This window comes from Sinocyclocheilus rhinocerous, unplaced genomic scaffold (assembly GCF_001515625.1).
Source record: "Sinocyclocheilus rhinocerous isolate Xijiao unplaced genomic scaffold, SAMN03320098_v1.1 scaffold1682, whole genome shotgun sequence".
NCBI lineage: Eukaryota > Metazoa > Chordata > Actinopteri > Cypriniformes > Cyprinidae > Sinocyclocheilus > Sinocyclocheilus rhinocerous.
The window spans coordinates 89,498-111,399 of record NW_015654052.1 but is presented as its reverse complement, the minus strand read 5'-3'; the positions used below and the strand labels follow the sequence as shown (position 1 = coordinate 111,399).

At 36.6% G+C, this 21,902-nt stretch overlaps 2 protein-coding genes across 2 annotated transcripts in view; one reads left to right on the top strand and one right to left on the bottom strand.

Moving 5' to 3' along the window:
• Window positions 1-7,892, top strand: part of LOC107716564 (heat shock factor protein 1-like) — a 23,498-nt gene extending 15,606 nt beyond the window's left edge. The window contains exons 9-12 of the mRNA XM_016523047.1: window positions 1,604-1,709; window positions 1,938-1,985; window positions 2,472-2,535; window positions 6,451-7,892. Coding sequence (XP_016378533.1) covers window positions 1,604-1,709; window positions 1,938-1,985; window positions 2,472-2,535; window positions 6,451-6,647 — 415 coding nt within the window. The 3' untranslated portion in view covers window positions 6,648-7,892. The remainder of the gene's footprint in view (window positions 1-1,603; window positions 1,710-1,937; window positions 1,986-2,471; window positions 2,536-6,450) is intronic.
• Window positions 7,893-9,082: 1,190 nt separating this feature from the next.
• Window positions 9,083-21,902, bottom strand: part of LOC107716563 (uncharacterized) — a 15,080-nt gene continuing 2,260 nt past the window's right edge. Inside the window, exons 5-38 of the mRNA XM_016523046.1 lie at window positions 21,060-21,101; window positions 20,715-20,756; window positions 20,510-20,548; window positions 20,265-20,303; window positions 19,395-19,445; window positions 19,255-19,305; window positions 18,539-18,583; window positions 18,380-18,418; window positions 18,063-18,209; window positions 17,109-17,156; window positions 16,964-17,002; window positions 16,844-16,867; window positions 16,699-16,746; window positions 16,551-16,574; window positions 16,375-16,419; window positions 15,642-15,686; window positions 15,402-15,563; window positions 14,987-15,046; window positions 14,626-14,673; window positions 14,482-14,529; window positions 14,307-14,366; window positions 13,669-13,713; window positions 13,484-13,528; window positions 13,219-13,404; window positions 11,945-11,998; window positions 11,584-11,628; window positions 11,418-11,468; window positions 11,295-11,339; window positions 11,173-11,205; window positions 10,962-11,006; window positions 10,617-10,670; window positions 9,867-9,902; window positions 9,532-9,576; window positions 9,083-9,222 (exon numbers count right to left, since the gene is read on the bottom strand). Of these exons, the coding sequence (XP_016378532.1) occupies window positions 9,188-9,222; window positions 9,532-9,576; window positions 9,867-9,902; window positions 10,617-10,670; window positions 10,962-11,006; window positions 11,173-11,205; window positions 11,295-11,339; window positions 11,418-11,468; window positions 11,584-11,628; window positions 11,945-11,998; window positions 13,219-13,404; window positions 13,484-13,528; window positions 13,669-13,713; window positions 14,307-14,366; window positions 14,482-14,529; window positions 14,626-14,673; window positions 14,987-15,046; window positions 15,402-15,563; window positions 15,642-15,686; window positions 16,375-16,419; window positions 16,551-16,574; window positions 16,699-16,746; window positions 16,844-16,867; window positions 16,964-17,002; window positions 17,109-17,156; window positions 18,063-18,209; window positions 18,380-18,418; window positions 18,539-18,583; window positions 19,255-19,305; window positions 19,395-19,445; window positions 20,265-20,303; window positions 20,510-20,548; window positions 20,715-20,756; window positions 21,060-21,101 (1,865 nt within the window). The 3' untranslated portion in view covers window positions 9,083-9,187. The remainder of the gene's footprint in view (window positions 9,223-9,531; window positions 9,577-9,866; window positions 9,903-10,616; window positions 10,671-10,961; window positions 11,007-11,172; window positions 11,206-11,294; window positions 11,340-11,417; window positions 11,469-11,583; window positions 11,629-11,944; window positions 11,999-13,218; window positions 13,405-13,483; window positions 13,529-13,668; window positions 13,714-14,306; window positions 14,367-14,481; window positions 14,530-14,625; window positions 14,674-14,986; window positions 15,047-15,401; window positions 15,564-15,641; window positions 15,687-16,374; window positions 16,420-16,550; window positions 16,575-16,698; window positions 16,747-16,843; window positions 16,868-16,963; window positions 17,003-17,108; window positions 17,157-18,062; window positions 18,210-18,379; window positions 18,419-18,538; window positions 18,584-19,254; window positions 19,306-19,394; window positions 19,446-20,264; window positions 20,304-20,509; window positions 20,549-20,714; window positions 20,757-21,059; window positions 21,102-21,902) is intronic.

Sequence of the window (21,902 nt, the reverse complement as noted above, 5' to 3'; positions counted from 1 at the left end):
TAATATTCTATTTATAAAGATAAAAAATGCATTGGAAAGTCAATTTAGGGGGCAAATATGGTTCTTTAATGGAAAAGTTGCAGTCTAAGTGGAAGAGAGGGGGTAGACCTAAGCAGAAAAAAAGGGGGTACTCAACTCTAAAACAAACATTTTCCCCCATTTTGTGTCCCCCCCACTTCTCAAACCAAAGTTACACCCTTGTTCATATGAGCCAGTGCATTATTTCATATTCAAGTCATCTCATGGCCCCTATGGCACTAAATATTTATTTTATGAGTAATTAAAGTGTAAGCTAATGTGTACTTGATTGTTGTTTGGTAAATGAATGAAACCCATGACGTGAAAGCACTAGCATACACAAAATCACACTGCTTGCTGAACTTAAATTCATACGTCTGCAAGTTCAAGTTACTGTGCAAATCCAATGTAATTAGTCTAATTTTCAAAGTGTTCTTTGAAAATTAGGACTAATATGTAGTTTTCTGGTTTATATCTGGTTTTGGCAATTATATCCCCGGTGGCTCACCTTTACAGATTGGTTTGAAGACATAAAACTAGGGCTTATTAAAAGAAAATATTTTGAGGTTTGTTCAAGAACACCAACCTTTATAACCATTCGGCAATGTCTGGTGGCTTCAAAACACCTGGACTTCAATAAAACCCCAATTCAGAACGATCGGTACGTCACCCCCACCTACATTGGCTCTAGTTTCCGTTCCACCTAAAACAGCACCGTTTTTGACTGTGGCAGAGGCCTGTTGATGTGTGTAGCGCCCCCTGCTGTCTCCAGTGCCATGTTGTGCTTCTGTCTTTCCAGTTATCCTCAGATGTCTGAGATCTCTCGCCTTTTCTCCAGCTTCTCCGCCTCGTCTCTACACCTCAGGCCTCATTCCGGGTCAGCATTTCAGTTGGCCGATCCGTCCCCAGAACACTTGACGCTGTGCTGAAACACATAGACGTTAACCGCGCTTAGCTTATCTGCTCAAGTTTCAAGTTTAATTTATTTCTAGAGCACATTTAAAAACAACCGTAGTTGACCAGGCTCAGACTCATTCAGTCATTTCTGCCCCAGTATACCTGAGAAACGCTGAATGCTTATTGGTGGGCTCAGATGTGCTGGAGGGTGTAGAAAGTGAAAATAGGGTGTTCGGGAGCTCTTGAGCTTAATTCGAGAAGTGCAATGGCATGATCGCACAATTTATGACGTCTAGTGGGAAGAAAGTTTGGAGTGTGGCATGGCATTTGAACCAAGACGCATGTTTTGTGCTCTCATTGAAACCTCCATTTACCCAATCGCTCTTTGACCCTTGTTCCCCTCCTACCCTTGGTTGGATACTAATGTGATGAGGTCAGCAGCTCCGCCTCCCTCTGTGTCATCATCATCACAGTTTTGATCTTTCTGGGGACCGGCCTCTCTCCCGTTTTTAATAGGAGTGTTTTATAGGAAATTCTTCCTGTTATTGCTGAAGTGAAATTGCAGATTTTTATTGGCTGCTTTTGTAGAAGTAAACATTAAATGAGAGTGGTTTTTGGAGAGTGGAACTGGCTGGTTTGTGTGTGGAGTTTGAGAGATGTTTTTCTTTGCTTTCTCTTTCTACCACAGGGCAGAACTAAGTGATCATCTAGAGACCATTGACTCTGGGTTAGACAACCTTCAGCATATCCTCAATGCTCAGTCCATTAACTTCGACGCCTCGCCTTTCTTTGATGTAAATATTGTTTCAGTCTTGAACACCAAATATAAGAACTAAGTGAAATTGATAATTTAAAAAAGAAAAACTATAATAGATCTTTTATTGTTATGTTAATAATAGTATTTTTTCGTATACAATTCATGTATGTATGAGTGTATAAATGCTGTGAAGTAAAACATTTAAATAATGTACTGTTGAATAATGTACTATTATTTATTGTTATTGTATTGTTGTGTTTCGCAGATTTTCACATCGTCTTCTATTGATATGGATCTGGACAGCCTGGCTAGTGTAAGTTTTATTTATTTATTAGTCTTTTTTTTTCTTTTGTAATTTATATATTATTTATTTTATTATTTATATAGTTATTTCAGCTATAATTTTGTATAGAAAATATAAAGCACAGAGATAACACTGAGAAAGCAGACTGCTTGTGTGATTAAGAAAGTTCAGTGTCTAACAGCTGCAGAAGAACCACGACTCACAGAATGAACAGAATGCAAAGACTTCAAACAAACTCGTCTGATCTTTTTAACGGAAAATATTTGACATGGTTTCAAATGATAGATGTTTATCAGATCGCTAGAAGTAAAGATGGTTTAACTGCAGATTGCTGTGGGGTTAATACCTGTTCATGCGATTTACTTTCACTTTGCATAAAAGCATAAGTTGTGTGGGAAGTAACGTTAACATCTTAATTTTTCAGACGTGGTGAGCACTCCAGAAATCTGCATATTGCTTGTCTTAGTTAATCATACATCTGTGGTCTTTTTACAGATCCAGGACCTTCTGTCACCTGAACCTGTGAAAGAAACTGAATCTGGTGACTCTGAAGATTCAGGTATTTAGGGTGCTTGAAAATTAAAATTTTGTTTTAAAATGCAAAGACATGCACTGTATTAATAAATAAATTAACCCCAAAAAATATATGGTAAGAAACGACACATGGTTGCCACCACTTTACCGTAAAAAAAATATGGTAGCAATATTTTCAGAAGTCAGGGCTTTATTGACAAGTATGTTTACACACACAAGGAATTTGTCCTGGTGACAGGAGCTACCAGTGCAGAAGAAAGTACAGACATAGTGCAAACATACATGATAGTGCAGACATGCATAGGAATTACACAGTTAGATAAAATATAACACTAATATAAGAAAAGCAGAAAATTAAATAATGCAATATAATACAGAAGTAGAAATATAGAGAAAAACATATATCATTGTTTTAATTAATATACAGATATGTTATTTACAAGTGTACAGTTTATGTAGTTTACAAATGTACAATATTCAGCTGTTATACTGGTCTGTGCTTTGTGTGGGCTTTGTTTAGCCCTTTTTATCACTCTGGAGGTGTAAAGATCTTGGAGGTTGGGCAGTGGGGAACCAATAATCTTCTCAGCAGTCCTGACTGTCCTTTGTAGTCTCTTGATGTCTGATTTGATAGCTGAGCCATACCAGACAGTTATAGATGAACACAGGACGAACTCGATGGCCGAGTAGAACTGTTTCAGTAGCTCCAGTGGCAGGTTGAACTTCCTCAGCTGGTGAAGGAAGTACAGCCTCTGCTGGGCTTTTTTTTTTTTTTTTTTTTACAATAGAGTCGATGTGATTGTCCCCAAGATGGTGGTGCCCAGGAACCTGAATGACTACTGCAGCCACAGGTGCTGTTCATGATGGAGAGTGGGGGGAGTGCAGGGGGGTTCCTCCCTGTTGAATAATGTACTATTATTTATTGTTATTGTATTGTTGTGTTTCGCAGATTTTCACATCGTCTTCTATTGATATGGATCTGGACAGCCTGGCTAGTGTAAGTTTTATTTATTTATTAGTCTTTTTTTTTCTTTTGTAATTTATATATTATTTATTTTATTATTTATATAGTTATTTCAGCTATAATTTTGTATAGAAAATATAAAGCACAGAGATAACACTGAGAAAGCAGACTGCTTGTGTGATTAAGAAAGTTCAGTGTCTAACAGCTGCAGAAGAACCACGACTCACAGAATGAACAGAATGCAAAGACTTCAAACAAACTCGTCTGATCTTTTTAACGGAAAATATTTGACATGGTTTCAAATGATAGATGTTTATCAGATCGCTAGAAGTAAAGATGGTTTAACTGCAGATTGCTGTGGGGTTAATACCTGTTCATGCGATTTACTTTCACTTTGCATAAAAGCATAAGTTGTGTGGGAAGTAACGTTAACATCTTAATTTTTCAGACGTGGTGAGCACTCCAGAAATCTGCATATTGCTTGTCTTAGTTAATCATACATCTGTGGTCTTTTTACAGATCCAGGACCTTCTGTCACCTGAACCTGTGAAAGAAACTGAATCTGGTGACTCTGAAGATTCAGGTATTTAGGGTGCTTGAAAATTAAAATTTTGTTTTAAAATGCAAAGACATGCACTGTATTAATAAATAAATTAACCCCAAAAAATATATGGTAAGAAACGACACATGGTTGCCACCACTTTACCGTAAAAAAAATATGGTAGCAATATTTTCAGAAGTCAGGGCTTTATTGACAAGTATGTTTACACACACAAGGAATTTGTCCTGGTGACAGGAGCTACCAGTGCAGAAGAAAGTACAGACATAGTGCAAACATACATGATAGTGCAGACATGCATAGGAATTACACAGTTAGATAAAATATAACACTAATATAAGAAAAGCCCAGGAACCTGAATGACTACTGCAGCCACAGGTGCTGTTCATGATGGAGAGTGGGGGGAGTGCAGGGGGGTTCCTCCTGAAGTCCATGATCATCTCCACTGTTTTGAGCATGTTCAGCTCCAGGTTGTTTGACTGTACCAGACAGCCAGCTCTTTAACCTCCTGTCTGTGCGCAGACTCGTCTCCATTGTGTCTGAGGCCGATGATGGTAGTGTCATCTGCAAATTTCATGAGCTTGACAGAGGGGTCTTTAGAGGTGCAGTCGTTGGTGTACTGGGAGAAGAGCAGTGGGGAGAGCACACAACCCTGAGGGGCGCCAGTTTTGATAGTGAGAGTCCTGGATGTGAGTTCACCCAGCCTCACTTGCGGCTGCCTATCTGTCAGGAAGCTGGTGATCCACTGACAGATTGGAGAGGGCATAGAGAGCTGAGTCAGTTTGTCTGAGAGAAGGTCAGGCATGATGGTATTGAAGGCCGAACTGAAGACTACAGACAAGATCCTTGCGTAATTCCCAGGTCTATCAAGATGTTGTAGAATATAATGCAGTCCAATGTTTACTGCATCATCCACAGACCTGTTTGCTCTGTACGCAAACTGAAGAGGATCCAGCAAGAGTCTAGTGATGTCTTTCAGATAGGCCAACACCAGTCTCTCAAATGACTTCATGACAACAGACGTGAGAGCGACAGGTCTGTAGTCGTTAAGTCCAGTGATTTTGTTTTTTTTGGGGGACCGGAATGATAGTGGAATGTTTGAAGCAGCAGGGAACTTCAGCTCTGTGTAAAGATTGGAGCCAGTTGGTCAGCACAAACTTTTACACAGGCATGTGAAACACTGTCTGGGCCTGAAGCTTTCCTTGTCTTCTGTTTTTTCTTTTCTTCTACACGGACCATAAATATAGGTTGAATGGCAGGAGAGGGGAGGAGGGTTGCAGGAGGTGTTTTGTGTATGTGTGAAATGCAGATCAGAGTGGGTGGGGTGTGTGAGACTGGGCTTTTCAAACCGGCAGTAAAACACATTCAGATCGTCAGCCAGTTGTTGATTCTCCACAGACTGTGGGGGTGGTGTCTTGTACTTGATGTTCCTCAGAACAGTCCATACTGACGCCGGGTTGTTGGCTGAAAACTGTATTTTTTTCAGCTTTTCAGAGTTGCTGTTTTAGCCACTCTGATCTCCTTTGTTTGTCTGTTTCTGGCCTGGTTGTACAAGATTTTGTCCCCTCTTCTATAAGCATCCTCTTTGGGACGATGAAGTTGTTTGTGTTTCCCAGTAAACCATGGTTTATCATTATTGAGTGATAGGAATGACCTGGTAGGAATGCACATATCCTCATTGAAACTGATATATGCAGTTACATCTGTGAGCTCATCCATATTGGTGGCTGCAGCTTCAAAAACTTGTTTGTGTTTCCCAGTAAACCATGGTTTATCATTATTGAGTGATAGGAATGACCTGGTAGGAATGCACATATCCTCACTGAAACTGATATATGCAGTTACATCTGTGAGCTCATCCATATTGGTGGCTGCAGCTTCAAAAACTATCCGTTTTGTTAAGAAGGGAACGGACATTCGCAAGATGAATGCTTGGGAGCGCAGTTCAAAAGCCGCGCTCGCAGAGCTTAACCAGCGCGCCAGCACATTTCCTCCTCCTGCGTTAATTTAATTAAATTTACGGTAAAAAAAACTTTATTTTATTAAATAATGTAGTGTTAATATTCCATCTAAATTTATAACATTTATTTTGTAACTGCATAATATACTGATAACCACCGTAATAATACAGGTGGTAAAAGAGACACATGATGAACTAGAGTTTGTCACAAGAAGCAGAAGATGTAATTAAGAAGATCATTTTTCATTACAAAATCTGTAACAGTATTTTACAGTTTTTCACCATATATAGTATGGAAACATGCTGTTAACCAATGAACAGGTTTTTCCTGTACCATTTTTACAGTCGTTTACTGTTAAAATAAAAAAAAAAGTTTACTGTTGCAGTCTTTTGATATTTTTTGGTGTAAAAGGTGTGTAGTGTTTATGCAACTAATGTGACCAAATGGTGTTTTCAGGCAAGCAGCTGGTCCAGTACACGTCTCAGCCCGTGATTCTTCCCGACCCCGTCAGCACTGAAACCAGTGCCACCGACCTGCCCATGCTTCTGGAGCTGGAGGGCGACTCGTATTTCGGGTCAGAACCAGCTGAAGACCTGACCATCTCCTTTTTTAACTTCCAGTCCCCCGCCCCTGAAGACCCCAAACTATCGTAGAGAGAGCAGATTTTCTAAAGGGATTTATATCTGTGTGGGTTTTTAAAAATGTTTTTTTGGTCATTTCACACATCAGGGCTAGCCATTAGATTATTACTCTGGTATTTCCCTTCACAATGAGTCTGGGAAAAATCTCTAAAAAGCAGTAGAGAGAATTCAGTATTCCTTCAAATCCCTCCGTCATGGAGTTGAAACATCAAAATTAGCTTTTATTTGTTGGCTCAGTAGTTTCCTTGTTGTTCTGGCAGTGAGAAAACCTCAAACTAAATGTGTAATGCTACAGATGTAAATCTAAATTTTGCGCCCACGCTTTGTGTGCTTACCATTTATTTATCTTGATTGGTTTTGCACCAATACTTTGAGATCTATGCTAAGCGATTGTCTTGCAGTCTGTCACCACTGCAAAACCTCAAGCATTTTCCTGCTCTTCTGGTTGTCATTATTTATCTAATTATGTTGCGATTAACCCCAGATTGTTGTATTCGACACCCAGGTCTCATAAGTATTCCAAGTAGTCATCTTCCAGAAGATTTTCTTTGCAGTATAAATTGGAATGATGGTTGAATATCTCATTGATATTGAAGTTAAAGCAAAAACAAAAACATAACGTGCACCTTTTATAGCCAGAAAATGCAGTTGGTTTAATCGGACAAACATGAAACAAGCATCAAAAATCAATGTTGTGTAAACTTGTCCAGCATCCCACTAACTGTCTTCAAAACCATAGCTGTTACTCATCATATAATGTCTGATTTTGGTTAGTGATGATGGGTATGGGTTAAAGGTGCATATTTAGAAATTAATGAAATCTTTTGTAAAAAAAATAAGTAATCTTTTGCCGTTGAAACAAGCAGGACAGCCTATGATGCTGTATATAGGATATATGTTTAAATATATAAATAGTTGAGAGTCTGTGCATTTGTTTTGATGAAACAAATTCATTTCAGACTTTGAAAACACATTCAACAGGGATGAATTACACAATAGGTGTATGATCTGATCTGATTTGAAGAATTTGTGCAATAATTCAACTCTTAACCAGCTTTGACAGCAACACACTGCTTTGTTAATCTCTTTAGTTTTTTTTCCCTTTGTTTTTGTTTGTTTAGCAAAAGGAACTAGAAAATATAATAGGCGGATCTTATTAAGACCTTGTCTGGGCATATTTCACCTTAAAATCTAAAGGAAAAAAATTATTTAAAAAAGAAAATAAAGCCAATTTTTGGGCAATTGTGGATGATTTTTTTCCCCCCTAGATCCTAAAAATAGGCTTCATTTTGCTTTCGCAAAATATAAAAGAAAATATAATTTAAAATATATTTTTGTCATGATTTTGGGTAAAATGCGACCTGGACCTATTTGTGAGATTCTCGTTTAAATTGGATACTAAAATAGCTAATTGAAATTGTATTTTTTTTGGTGCGATTTGTACAGATGCTATGCCCTATAGACTTCTATCGTTCAACACTTGTTTATTTTTGGATGGCAGCGCGGTAGAGGAACTGGGAGAGGAATGTCACTGGTTGATGGTTCTGGTAATTTTCAGTCACATTTTAGTCATTAGATGACTGTCATAGCCAGAGAGACATTAATATTAGGCATAAATTATTTTATTATGCATGTAAACAACACTTTGTGTATTGATATGTTTCAAATAAAATGTTTTTGAAAGTATTTGGAAGTAGTTTGGTTTTTATTTACCTTGCTAGAACCTGTTAAATCAAGCTTTTGATTGTAGCCGGGTTTTCATGGGTTCTAGTTGGTCATTAGCTGGTCTAAATAAATCTTGGTTAGAAGTTTGTAAATATTTTTTTTTTACTAAACGTCCACTGTCTATACAGTAGATATATATATATATATTATAGTATAGTATATATATTAAAATTATGCTCCCTGACTAGAGAAAACAGAAAAGGGCTGTGGCGAAAAAATAGCTAGGAAAACTTCCAACACCCATAATGCACTTGGCTCGACCAGTCTATCCGTAAACAGAGATCCAAAAATGCGAAAGTGCAATCTGTAGTTTTCACAAAAGCCCACTGTATGACAATAAACGGGAACGTCTTGTTTCAGGCAACATAAAAAAATAATACACACTGTTTATTAACACATAATGCCGACATTGTAACAATACAAAGTTCGGCGAACTTGCCCTTTAACCTATAGTGTTGTAAGACAACCTTAGACCACTTGCCATTTTCCAAATAGGCTACTTGTTTCTGAACTGGTTCCACAAAGTTATGCATTTTCTCAGGTAAAATGACAAATATTTTAATATGATGTTCAAAATAGATGTTCAATTTAATGTAAAGATTATCTTCCAATGACATGCATTCAGCAATATACAATTTGTGACATTTGTAAAGAACATTGCTTAAACATCTAGGCAAGAAAATACAGTGGCGACATTTATGAGGGGAAAACACACACAAAGGAGAGCTAAAGTCTAGCGGGCGGGTTCACGGTTCCTCTGCCAGGCATACGGGTCCGTACACTGAAATCTGTAGCGCAGAAACCTCACTTGCGGCTTCATGTGGAAGTCAGCAGGTATCTTCCAGTTCCACATTTTCTGCACCTTTCAAAAAGCGCAGAGATCAGTTCATTGAGGCCAAACTAGCAGGACAGACGTTTGTTAGCAGAAAAGTTTTGGTTTAAGCTTTCAGTCTGGTGCCCAAACTCATCGAGCATCTTTCATTAAACACGAAACCGAAATTCGTTCATATTATGTGCTTTCTGTTTAATATATTTCTATTAAGGATGAATGGGTAAAACATAATATTTATAAGATGATTTGGGCCATTTGTTTTTGTTATGTTTCTGTTGAATATATGAATTTTACCGATATTTCAACATGAACAGTCTGCATGAAGAATTTCAGACCCACCTTCAGGACCCTGACCAGATGTGTGGTACTGTTCACCTGCTGATACTGGACAGAACAAGCAAAACAGCGAAAAGAGAAGAGCTGTTGAGCATCTGTTCATCAGCACAGGAGACACTCTATAATTTTTTGCATCTCAATCAGACATAGACATGAATTCATTTGTAAGGTATTCACTATTTCATTTCTATTCTACAATTTTTCTTCATTAAGTTTTATGAATGATACGTTTCCTTGACAGGTTTGACATGGCTTTGAGGTGAAAGCAAGAGATCATCAGAATGAATCATAAATCATGTGACTGAAGTGAAGGAGGTCTGAACTCCCATGAAGCTTACCAGCTGTCTGTGTTTGTTCCGTAGCACCAGGTTGTCCTGTTACAAGAGAAAAAACCAGGTTAACAACTGATTTGATGAATTTACCCTGTTTGTTACTTTAATATACAGTTTAACAGGTAAAGCAGGTTTAGAGATTTTGTGTGATTCATACATTTCATATATATATATATATATTTCTATTTCTATCATGAGAACTCTGAAAATTTTAGCATGGTAATGGATATGACGATGTTAATGTATTAGGTCTTGGTGGAATAGATCTGTTACGCTGCTGCTGTTGGTTATTGCATTAGTAGATTATTGCTGCTGCTGCAAGCAAGTACAGGAACTTGCTACTGCCAATACATAAGCCGATATGGTGCTTGTGAGTAGTGTTGCTTTCGTCAACGAAAATTGTGACTAAATATCGTCGTCAACGAACCTTTATCACGTGACGAAAACGAGACGAGACGCAACGTAAATGCTGGTCATGTGACGATGACTATAATTAAATGTATAATGCAATATTGTTGACGAATAAAAACGAATATATATATATATACACACACAAACACACACACACATATATATATATATATATATGTATATATACAGTATATATTCAATTTGCAGATATGTTAAAAACATGGACTCCCGAGAGTCCCTTGAGGTTCAGCTGTAGCTTAAAAATAAAAATTTAAAAAATTGAGAATATATCTTTTCCTTATAGTGTGTGCAAAATATGCGTGTGTGTGTGTGTGTGTCACCCACCTGTGCCCATGGCATCTGTCTGTGAGGAAACCCCTGTGAATGGATCCCCTGTGACTGGAGTTTAGTTTAAGAAAGGTTTGTTTCATTTGTAACTTTTAATAAACTTTGACACAATTTCTGCTTTGTAAGCAAACCCTTGCAAAAATTGACCTTGATAATCATAGTTTCCATCAAAATACCTTTGTTATTGTACTGTAAAATGATAGAATTTTCTTCAAACAGGCTTTCAGTATCTTTGTCACTCTTTCTGCAGAAACTACGTTTACCATGGTACATTTTTATAAGGGCAGCTTACCTGGATGGTTAGTTCACCTGATGAGGCAGATGTTTTCAAACGTAATTTACCTGGTAAGTCTGTCTGAACCATGCTACTATGTGTCTCTGAGGCATCTGAAAGTTTGACAAGAACATTTGAAGTGGCAAAATAAAAATCATAGAGTTTGTTACTTCAGATCATTATTGCATATATATTTATACCCATATTTACTTAACATACCTTTATATTATCTGTGACTTGCTCAATCGGATTTATTAATACAATCTAAAGGTCACTCACCTGTAAATCCAGTCCCAGTCGCACGCACAGAATCTGCTTTTCAGAAACACACACTACACGTGAAACCGTGGCATGAGTGCTAGACTGACATGTGTCTGGATGTGCTTAGGAAACATGGTTACCTGTGTAATTTGGCATGCCGTCTGTCACAGCTAAGTGTCCCTGCCCTGAATAACAGGAAACAGCATGTTATAAATATTTCATATTTATTTTAATCACTCCTTTGCATAATGTGTTGCACTCACCTGTCATGTCTGTTAGAGTCTGTCCGTCAGTCACTGGATCACCTGCTGCTCCTGATCACAATATCAGCGCTGTTATTACAGGTACGTGCACACAGACCAATGCTGCTTTTACACTCATTCATGGTGTATTTCTAAAATATGTTTGGTAAAATATCAAAGATAATACCGGCCATATCTGTCTGCACCCTTGCACCAGTGACACCGTCAAATCCTTTGAGAAGGCAAGGCGAGTTTACTTATACAGCACATTTCAAACACAATGGTAATTCAAAGTGCTTTACATACAAATAATTTTAAAATATTCGAGATGTAAATTTAGAATTCAGATAAAAAAAAGTCAGAATTGCGAGATGTAAACTCGGAATTGTGAGAAGATATCAGACTTCTGTGTTTATACCTTGCAATTCTGACCGTTTTTCCCCTCAGAATTGTGAGAAAGTGTGAACTGTGAGATAAAAAGTCACAATTAACAACCGTTTTTATTTGTTTAATCCATGACGGAAACAGGCTTCCGTACGTTTGCTTACCAATCGTGTCAGCGTAGGGGCTGAGAGTGTGGTCGTTTAGATCAAGCGCACCAACTGAAAATAACAGCAACAAGACATTTTTTTTTTAAAGGAGATAAATAGCACAAGCTTTAATTTCATTTTATAAATACTTTAAAGTATTCACTGAAATAAAGGTAGGCCTATATTTTTAGTCAACGTATTTTTCAAGTCATTTTGGATAGTATTATTTGTTGAGCTCATCTCAAGGCATTCTGGGCTTGTCTTCTTGCCTTAGATTTTTAGGGTAAACATTTTAAATAATAGATATCACTGTACTTCCCAGTTGATTAATTGCAAAAAGCAAGTGTTTTGTTTTCTGAAATGTTGTTTAAATATGCAAATGAGGCATTATCTAAATCTGAACTTTGGATAAAGCCAGGTTCAAAATTCCTGTTTTATTTTGTTGACATATTAGAGTTAAAGGTATCTTAACAGATGGGGTTTTGGATTACCCCCCCTCCATAAATCAGAAAATTCTGTCAACAGCCAGAAAAAAAATCTTTTTTAGGAATACAATTTTGTAAATCAGGCGCATTACATATAAACAAACCCCTCTGTAAAAACCTTCAAAATCTAGATGGTAATAAAAGTGTTAAGTTTGGTGTATGTGTAAGTGCATGAGAAAATGGCCTTTAACACAAATAAAGGGTAATAAAATAAACTCTTAAATGTGTTTTGTATAATAGTCTGAAGCAGTTATGGAAGTGAAATAGCACAACATGAATGGTTTTGCCTGTAGTGTCAAGCCTTATCTTGTTCATTAGCAAATTACTGATTGCAGTTCAGTTGTCTATGGATGAAATTGTTTGTTATAAAATATTGGCTATGTTACAGACCCCATAGAGTCACCTGACAAGCAATTTTGTAATCTAATGTATTTCTTGTTGAATCAGGACATTTGTAGGATCATATTAGAGAGCACGCCCCTTTTTAATAGCCAATAAGTATTAGTTATGTCAAATTTTATTTAAATAGTTATTTTAAAGGTGCATATTTATGAATTGTGTCAACTTTCAGGAGTACACTAGCATATAGATGTGCTGTGAACTAAAAGCCACAAAACTCTGATATTTGATTTCATGGCTTTAAACCTGCCATGAGAAATATTTTCCGTATTAATCACAAGCATTTGGTTAACCCACACAACCCCACCATTATAGACAGACTAGCCAGGAGAAGACGCATAAAAATTGAATTATGGCTAACAAATCAATTGACTTTCAGTGATGTCATAGAACCGGGTGATATAGTACCAGCTGTGTGATGCATCTCCGTTGCTGCGTCCTGATGGCCTGTTCGGAAAGACATTTGGGAATATTCACATCGATTCCAGGATATTAGTCTGTCAATAATATGACGTTGTGATTGTGTGTTGATTAGTTGTGTGTGTTTTATTGCTAGATACATACTGATGTCGAGATGAACGCCTGGAGGGTCACCTGTGAACGAATCCAGACACACACTGCAGTTCTCTCTCGTTTATAGGTTTCATATGTTTTTATAGGCATTTCAACATACCTTTCTGTATGTCTACCACAGGTTTGTGCCGACCGTTTCCATTTCCTGTAATGCAGTAATGAATTATGTGTCAAAACAATACTGTATGATGAAATCCCTGCTGGAAATCATGCGAAGATAATCTTCAGCTGGTTTAATTTGGATTTTCCAGCAAAAAAAGGTAATTATTATTGACTAGAGTTTACCGTTTGTATCGGGTAAATCTGCACCATTGTTATCTGCCCCACCATCTGAGCAGAACAACAAAATGGATACATATCATGTCTCCAGTTGTTTTGTTTTGGTATTTGTTTGTTTTTAATTGAAAATAGGGTTAATATTATCTTTACCATATCTTTACCATAAAGATCCATTCATTAACATTAGTTAACTACATTAGTTAAAATGAACTAAGATTATTAAATGCTATAGAAGTGTTGTTTATTGTTAGTTGATTCACATTTTTTTAACACTAGCTAACATTAACATTATTGCACAACACATTTCAACATTCACTAATACATTTTCAAAATCAAAGTTAATGCACTTTGAATAAACAACAAGCAATTGCATTTTTATTAACTAACATTTACAAAGACGAATAAATGCTGTAAGAAATATACTGCTCATTGTTAGTTTGTTGTTAGTTAGCTATTGCATTAACTAATGTTAAAGGAATAGTTCACCAAAAAATAAACATTTGCTGAAAATGTAAACAGATTTGAGAAATTTAGCATTATGAATGGGTGCCGTCAAAATGAGAGTCCATGCAGCTCTTTTTCACATGTTGGGTGAACTATTTCTTTAACAAATGAGGCCTTATTGCAGAGTTTTACTATCTTACCTGAATAGTCTATGAATGAATGACCCGGATGTGACATTGTGTCAAAGACTACAGATGAATCTGCAAATATCAGTCCGAATTAAGATTTGACATACTTTCTGTTTCAGTGCTTCAAGTCACTTTCCACCAGACCATGCAGGATTTTTGGTGAGCATGTTGTTTAACATCAGTTTACCTGTTGTATCAGCTGGTGATTTTGATTGGGCTCCATTATCAGACATGCCTGGAGATATTATGAAAGATATTATTAGAAAGACTCTGTTAACATAATATACTATTACTAATTTAATGCTAGTAAACAGATTAATACTTTACTTACTGATTGAATGGGTATAATCACCGTTACCATTGTCAACCGACAGATAATCTGATATACAGAACAAGAGACAGTTAGCAAGGTAATTGATTGGGTTTTCTAGACATGTTGACATGACTATTTAAATATCTATCTATCTATCTATCTATCTATCTATCAGATGCATGAACCCCCAGTGACCTCTCGTGACACTAAAAATGCCTCTGAAAGTTGTCATTTCGCCCCCTTCGGAGCCAATGTCACGACCGGAAGTCTGACAGAGTTTATTAGACGTGTGCTGGAATAATCCCACGGCTACTGGTGTAAAAGCACTCTAAATTTACAGGACCTAAAGGAGCACAGAGTGGAAGCCAGCAGCCATTACCTGGAGGAGCGTCTAGAACTGGACCGCCACTGGACGGGTGCCCTGGGCTCAGGCCAGCAGCTGAAAAGGAGAACCAGTGAGAGAAAAAAGACAGCTTTGATTCACACCAGTCGTCTTTCAATAAATTATTAGGTAGAGAACAGAATCTGGCTGGTTTATTCTGTCAGCGTGGCCCATAATTAGTAGAGTGTGACAGCTGGACAGAATGAGGGAATGCTCTCAGTGCCGTATGTGAGCCATTTCACAGCATGGGCATAAAAGTAAATCAAGTGAACTTAACTAGTGTGGGACGTCCTGTTTGTTACAAGGCCAATGAGATCAGCAGAAAGCAATTCTGGTGTCCGCAGCTCAAAAGCCATAAACATCAAGCCTCTCTGGTTAAGTGAAAAATGGATGACTTGAATTGGACTCTTACCTGCCGAATCCACCTGAAATGCGAGTCCCATGTGATCTGTTGAGACAGCGTCAGTTACTAGGCATGTGGGTGGAACGTCTGGAGGAGTGTCTAAGAGGTCTAAAAGCGTACCTAGCCCGTCTGTTTGAGTCTCTGGACCAAAGCTCTCTCCTGTCCTCTCACCTGTAGAGGGAGACATTCTGTGTCCATACTACATTCAGTATTCCTTCCATTAATTAATGAGAATAAAGAAATGCTCACCCATTAAGCCAACAAGGAAGTCATGGCTCGACTGATCTATTATGCCTGCAATTAAATTTTGCAATGAAATGTTTGAGTTCCTAATATACACAGTGTGTTCTGATGCTCACATTATTATTTAGAGAATATGTATAGATGTTTTTTAGTGGAGTTTTTGTTGTTCGGTTTAAAAGTTGGGGTCATTAAATTGTTTGAATGTTTTTGAAAAATCAAAAATACAGTAAAAACTGTAATATTCTCAAATATTATTACAATTTAAAATAACTTTTTTCCATTTTAATAATTTAAAAATGTAATTGATTCCAATTATGGCAAAGCTGAATTTTCAGCATCATTACTCCAGTCTTCAGTGTCACATGATCCATCAGAAATCATTCTAATATGCTGATTTGCTGCTCAAGAAACATGTCTTATTATCAGCATTGAAAACAGTTGTGATACTTATTATTTTTGTTGAAAAATAATACATTTTTAAGGATTCTTTGATGAATAGAAATATCAAAAGAGCAACATTTATTTGAAATATAAATCTTTTGTCAAATTAAAAATGTCTGTCACTTCTGGGGTCAATTTAAGGCATTGTTAATATATATATATAAACCTTACTGACCCCAAAGTTTTCAACAGTAGTGTAGGTGCTTCTGATCAGAGTTTTGGTTTTTGGACTCAATAACTCAATCTTGACAAAATGTATTTTGCTTTTGTAGGTCAGAAGAGTTGAACTGATGTTTACCTGTAATTTCCAGGTGAGGGCTTGTGCCAAATGAATCAAAACCATCTGCAACATACATGAAACAAACAACACGCATGACGAGAACTGAATCTTTGAACTGAAAACAATGTAAGTATATTTTTATCTCAGAAATGAATGGTTCTTCCATGGTCGGATTTTAAATCATGTTTTTATACCTGTTCCTTGTATCTGAGATGTGCCTGCCATGAAATGATCCAAGCCTGCATCAAAAACAGCAGGTTAACATCAGAGATATTTTTTATCTGTTTTCATGCTGTATGAAATGCCAGTCAATTAAAAACCATATATTCATTGTTTCCTCACCTGTAAATCCTGTTTCTCCTCCGTTCAGTAGTTGTTTGTGTCCATTACCTGTGAGAGGAACCCGATTAAAATGACTAAATCACTCGTTCTGATTAATATGATGCACAGTATTGTTTGCTGTGCATTAATGCACAATAAGACTCACCGTTAGATTCCATCTCAGGGATTTCTAAATGTACAAGATAAAAATTACATAATTATGACATCAATTATCATTTAACAGAAAACATTGGGTAAACTGCATGTACGCTTTGATGTTTATCACCTGGAGACTCGATTTGAGATCCATCATGAGCCGTTTCCCCTGATGCAAGAATATAAGATCTGTTCACGTATAAGTCTGTACAGCATTTAAGAAGTAAGAAATGACCTCCATGAGATACAATAGCGAGATCCTGTTATACACATACCATTTTCATACTGTGGGCCATCTGTATGTGGTGCGAATCCCTCTGACCCTAGACATACATATGCAAAGAGCATTATAATTGTATAACTTTTACTTGAAGCCTTTATATATAATTAATGTAAAATTATTTTTAAAGGAATAGTTCACCCAAAAATGAAAATTTGCTGCGAATTTACTCACCCTTGGGCCATCCAAGATGTAGATGAGTTTGTTTCATCATCAGAACAGATTTGGAGAAATGTAACATTGCATCACTTGCTCACCAATGGATCCTCTGCAGTGAATGGGTGCCGTCAGAATGAGAGTCCAAACAGCTGATAAAAACATCACAATAATCCACACAACTCCAGTCCATTGATTAACATCTAGTGAAGAAAAAAAGCTGCTTGTTTCTAAGAAACAAATCCATCATTAAGATGTTTTTAACTTCAAACCGCACTACTTACAGCTAAAACAAGGGTCCTCTATCCATAATATTGCTTTCTCCAGTCATAATAAGGAGAGAAATATACACAGATCAAGCACCGTTTACAAGCAAAAACAGTTCTAAATAAATATGTCTGTGGATTTTGATGTGAGAGGACATCAGGGGATGGACTTTTTCATTGGAGGAAGCATTATTATGGATTACGGTATTTTGGCCAGAAGCGACAATTTGAAGTTAAAAACTGGTTAACGATGGAATTTGTTTTTTACAAACACGTAACTTTACAATATGTTAATTAATGGGCTAGAGTCATGTGAATTATTGTGATGTTTATGTTTATTGTTTGGACTCTCATTCTGTCTGCACCCATTCACTGCAGAGGATCCATTGGTGAGCAAATGATGCTAAACTTCGCTAAATCTGTTTCAAGGAAGAAGCTCATCTACAACTTGGATGGCCTGAGGGTCAGTAAATTTTCAGCAAATTTTCATTCTTGGATGAACTATTCCATCTTTTTGATTGAAATACCTGTAGGCTGTGATTGGACCTCGGAGGAAACTACACCCACACCATCTGATGTCTGTCCTGCTGAAGGTCGGTCAAAAGTGTGGCTGGATAACATTGTTGACCCATGACCTGCTGCTATATGGCCTGATGACCCTTGACCTGATGACACTGTGGGATTGAAGAAAATATCTCATTGTGAAGTGAATGAAAGATGAACCACCATATTTACATGCACAAGATATTCCAGTATTAATAGGCCTTTGGCTATATTTTGATTTTATGTGCATAACACATATTATAAGCCACGATTGCCTTAACATAAACAGAACAACTCTTACCTACAGAAATGGACACTGAATGGATGCCCCCGTCTGTGCCTGAAACACAATAAACATATTGAGTTTCTCTAGAGCTGTAAGTTTTGTTTTTTCTAAAATGTTTAATATTTGGTATCATATTTCGAACAATAATTAAAATGTGTTTCTAAATGTCATTACCAGGGACTTTAGATCCTGAACCTCCATTAGCAGCTGCTCCTACACCTGAGAAAAATGTTCTTTATCATTCTTCATTTTTATGCACTACTGTTTAACAATTAAAAAAAAAAAAAATAATTTATACTTTTATTCAGCAAGGATGCAAGTGGCAGTAAAAACATTTGTAAGGTTACAAAATATTTCTCTTCCAACTAAATGCTGTCTTTTCTATTCATCAAAAAAAAAAATCCTGAAAAAATGTTTAACTCTTTCCACAAAGATATGAATGCAGAATGAATGCTTTCTGAAGGATCATGTGACATTTAAGACTTTGCATCACAGTAATGAATTACATTTTAAAATATATTCAAATAGAAAACAGTTAATTTAAATTGCAATGATATATATACAGTATTACTGTTTTTACTGTATTTTTTATGAAATGCAGCCTTGTTAAGCACAATAGACTTCTTTCAAATAAATTCTTACTGACCCCAAACTTTTGATTGGCTGTGTATGTAAATTATATTATATTATATTATATTATATTATAATTTAATATGACATTTCATTTTTTAATTTTAGTATTGAATGTACTACATAATAAGCCCTATTAGTATTTTTAGTGTATATAGTATTTATGCCATGCCATATACATGTGTAACTTTTTTCTATTATATTCTATTCTGTTCTATTCTATTCTATTCTATTCTATTCCAGATTCAGTGATCAGGTACCTGAAGGAACTATCTCTGATTTGGACCCATCTTGTCCACCATAACTTGCATCTGTAAGTGAAATAATTTCAGTGATTAGGCAGTAAACTTATTAGAGTAAAAAGAAAATCATATTTACAGCAGATGAACAGGTACAGTACCATGAGAACTTGAGCCAGATGGCTGAGAGTACCCGTCTCTACCGTTACTTCCTGTAACCCACACAGAAACATTACTGAGAGGAAATTCTTTGTACAATAATAAAACATTGCTGTCAATCTTAGAAATGCTCCAGTAATCCAATGACATGCAGTTAGTGGTTTAATTAAATAACAAAACTTTATTAATTATTCACCACCCTGCATCATATTTTCTGAATGAAATCCAACATTTGTTTCTTACAAATTTTGGGGTGCTGATTCCAAAAATAGTGCCTATTTTGCCCTAGCATGTCACTTTCTCACAAAATATGATGTGCATTTTGTAGCATTTTTGCATTCTACAACCATTTGTAAGGTTGGGAAATGTAGTATTATCCCATTATCAACTGCCACAAAGATATGATTTCTGTCTTTCTCTGAGCCAGGTTACAACAATTTGTTACATTCTCAGCCGAAGGCCGGCAACAGAAGAAAATGCAAACATGACCTGTGGATGTTTTATTACAAACAAACAGCAACAGAAAATTACAGATTTTGTGAAAAAAAAAGCTTATTTATTTATTAACTTATTTTGAACATATTTTAACATATTTTTCTATTCCTTTGCAGATTGTAAGTTAAATTATACATTTTGAATACTTGTTTTATCGATACCTTTGACATTTGGCTGCTTTTGTTGTTTTGATAAGTGCATTAAAGCAGATAAACATAATTTTGTGGGGGGGAAAATGCGATAGGAAGTTTTTATTTATATTGTTGAAATCAGCATCATAAAATTAGGTAATACAGGCCTTTTTTTTGCAAATCAACAGAATGTTTTTTTCAAGATGCAGGGCTGTTTTAATAAATTCTGATTGAAATGCTGGTCACCATTTGCTCCATTTGAAGCTGTTGATGTGCTGCCTGATGCTGTAATGAGAAAAAGACTAGTTTAGTTTTTGATTGGCCATGAAAGAGAAGATATATCTAGATTTGGCCTTCTGATGTTCGGCTACGACCCTGTCCGTATATTGTAGCTCTGTAGTGCATTTCTAACACAAGGTCAGTCGGTGTTGCTTTTCTAAAGTACGACTTGTGTGAAAGTTTTGCCCCTGATAGATCAGGTTCACACTTACAGACTTGGCCAGTTTGAGTTCCACCATTAAGTTTCTGACCTGGGAAACAAGAGCAAAGGTTTTGTCAAAAGATGTATTGGACTCCAGAAAGGCCTGAAAAGTGGCCATTGAGCTTTCAACAAATTCACCTTTCACCAGAGGCCATGAGAGGCTAATGCACTCCGAACAGAACTTGTTTTTGCGTTATCGAGTAGACTTTCCTTACCGTTTGGGGATTCGCCCGCGACGGCGCTGCCAGGAGTCATACCTTGGAGAAAAATAGCCCTTCAGTCTAAACAAGGTCCTGAAACTTTGGCCCAACAAACATGCAATCTCGCTGCACTACAGGCTTGTGTTTTTCACAGATCTGTGCACCTGATGTTCCATCTTTCCACATTTATTAATAAATCGAGCAATGTGGCTAAAATCCCCACATACCTGATCCCTAAACCAGATTAAGTACTGATTGACTTTGCTTACTGAGTAGGGTGCACCCAGTGAACTATTTTCCAGTGCTGAGAGGTTCAGTGTTCTCTGCCTCCAGCTCTAAAGAGGATTAGCTTCACCTTACCCAAGCCTTTGGGTGCTGCAGTGGCCTGCTGTGATCCGGCTCCTTTGGGAAAAGAGGGAAAGGAACAAGAAACATATTCTTAAGATTCCCAGAGATCATTTCTCACAGGTCAATCAATCTCTTCCAGCCAGGTGGCTTCTAGAAGGACAAACACTCATTTTGCATGTGCTTAAGGGGTTTTGCATCTTGTATAAACCAGCTATATACATTTTAAGTTGCTTTTATTGTCTTTTATGTGCATTTTAGATCTGATTTTAGTTTAGTTTTTGCAATGTCGCTACCACATTAGAACTAAATGTTTATTTTTGCTACAAGTTAAATATAGAGTATCATCAGTAGAGCCCGACCGATATATTGTTTAGCCGATATTATCGACCGATATGAGGCTGTCGCCGATATATCGGTATCAAATTTTGTACTCCCTAATATCGGTATTGGCATCGGCCCCCCAAAAAGCCATATCGGTCGGGCTCTAATCATCAGTCTTTAGTCTTTATTTAACTCTGTAATTTATCGATTAACTCTGCTGAAAAATTTGGGGTCATTAGGTTTTGTTTTTGACAGAAATTATGCATTAAATTGATCAAAAGTGACAGTAAAGACTTTAGTCTTTTGTTACAAAAAATAGTAAGCAACACAACTGTTTTCAAAATTCTTCAGCGTAATGATTTCTGAAGGATCATGTGACACTTTTTCTCAATATTATTGTTTTTACTGTATTTCTGATCAAATAAATGCAGTCTTGGTGAGCATAAGAGACTGTTTTATATATATATATATATATATATATAAATATAAAAAAAAACGATCCCAAATTTTTGAATGCTAGTAAATCTTAATTAC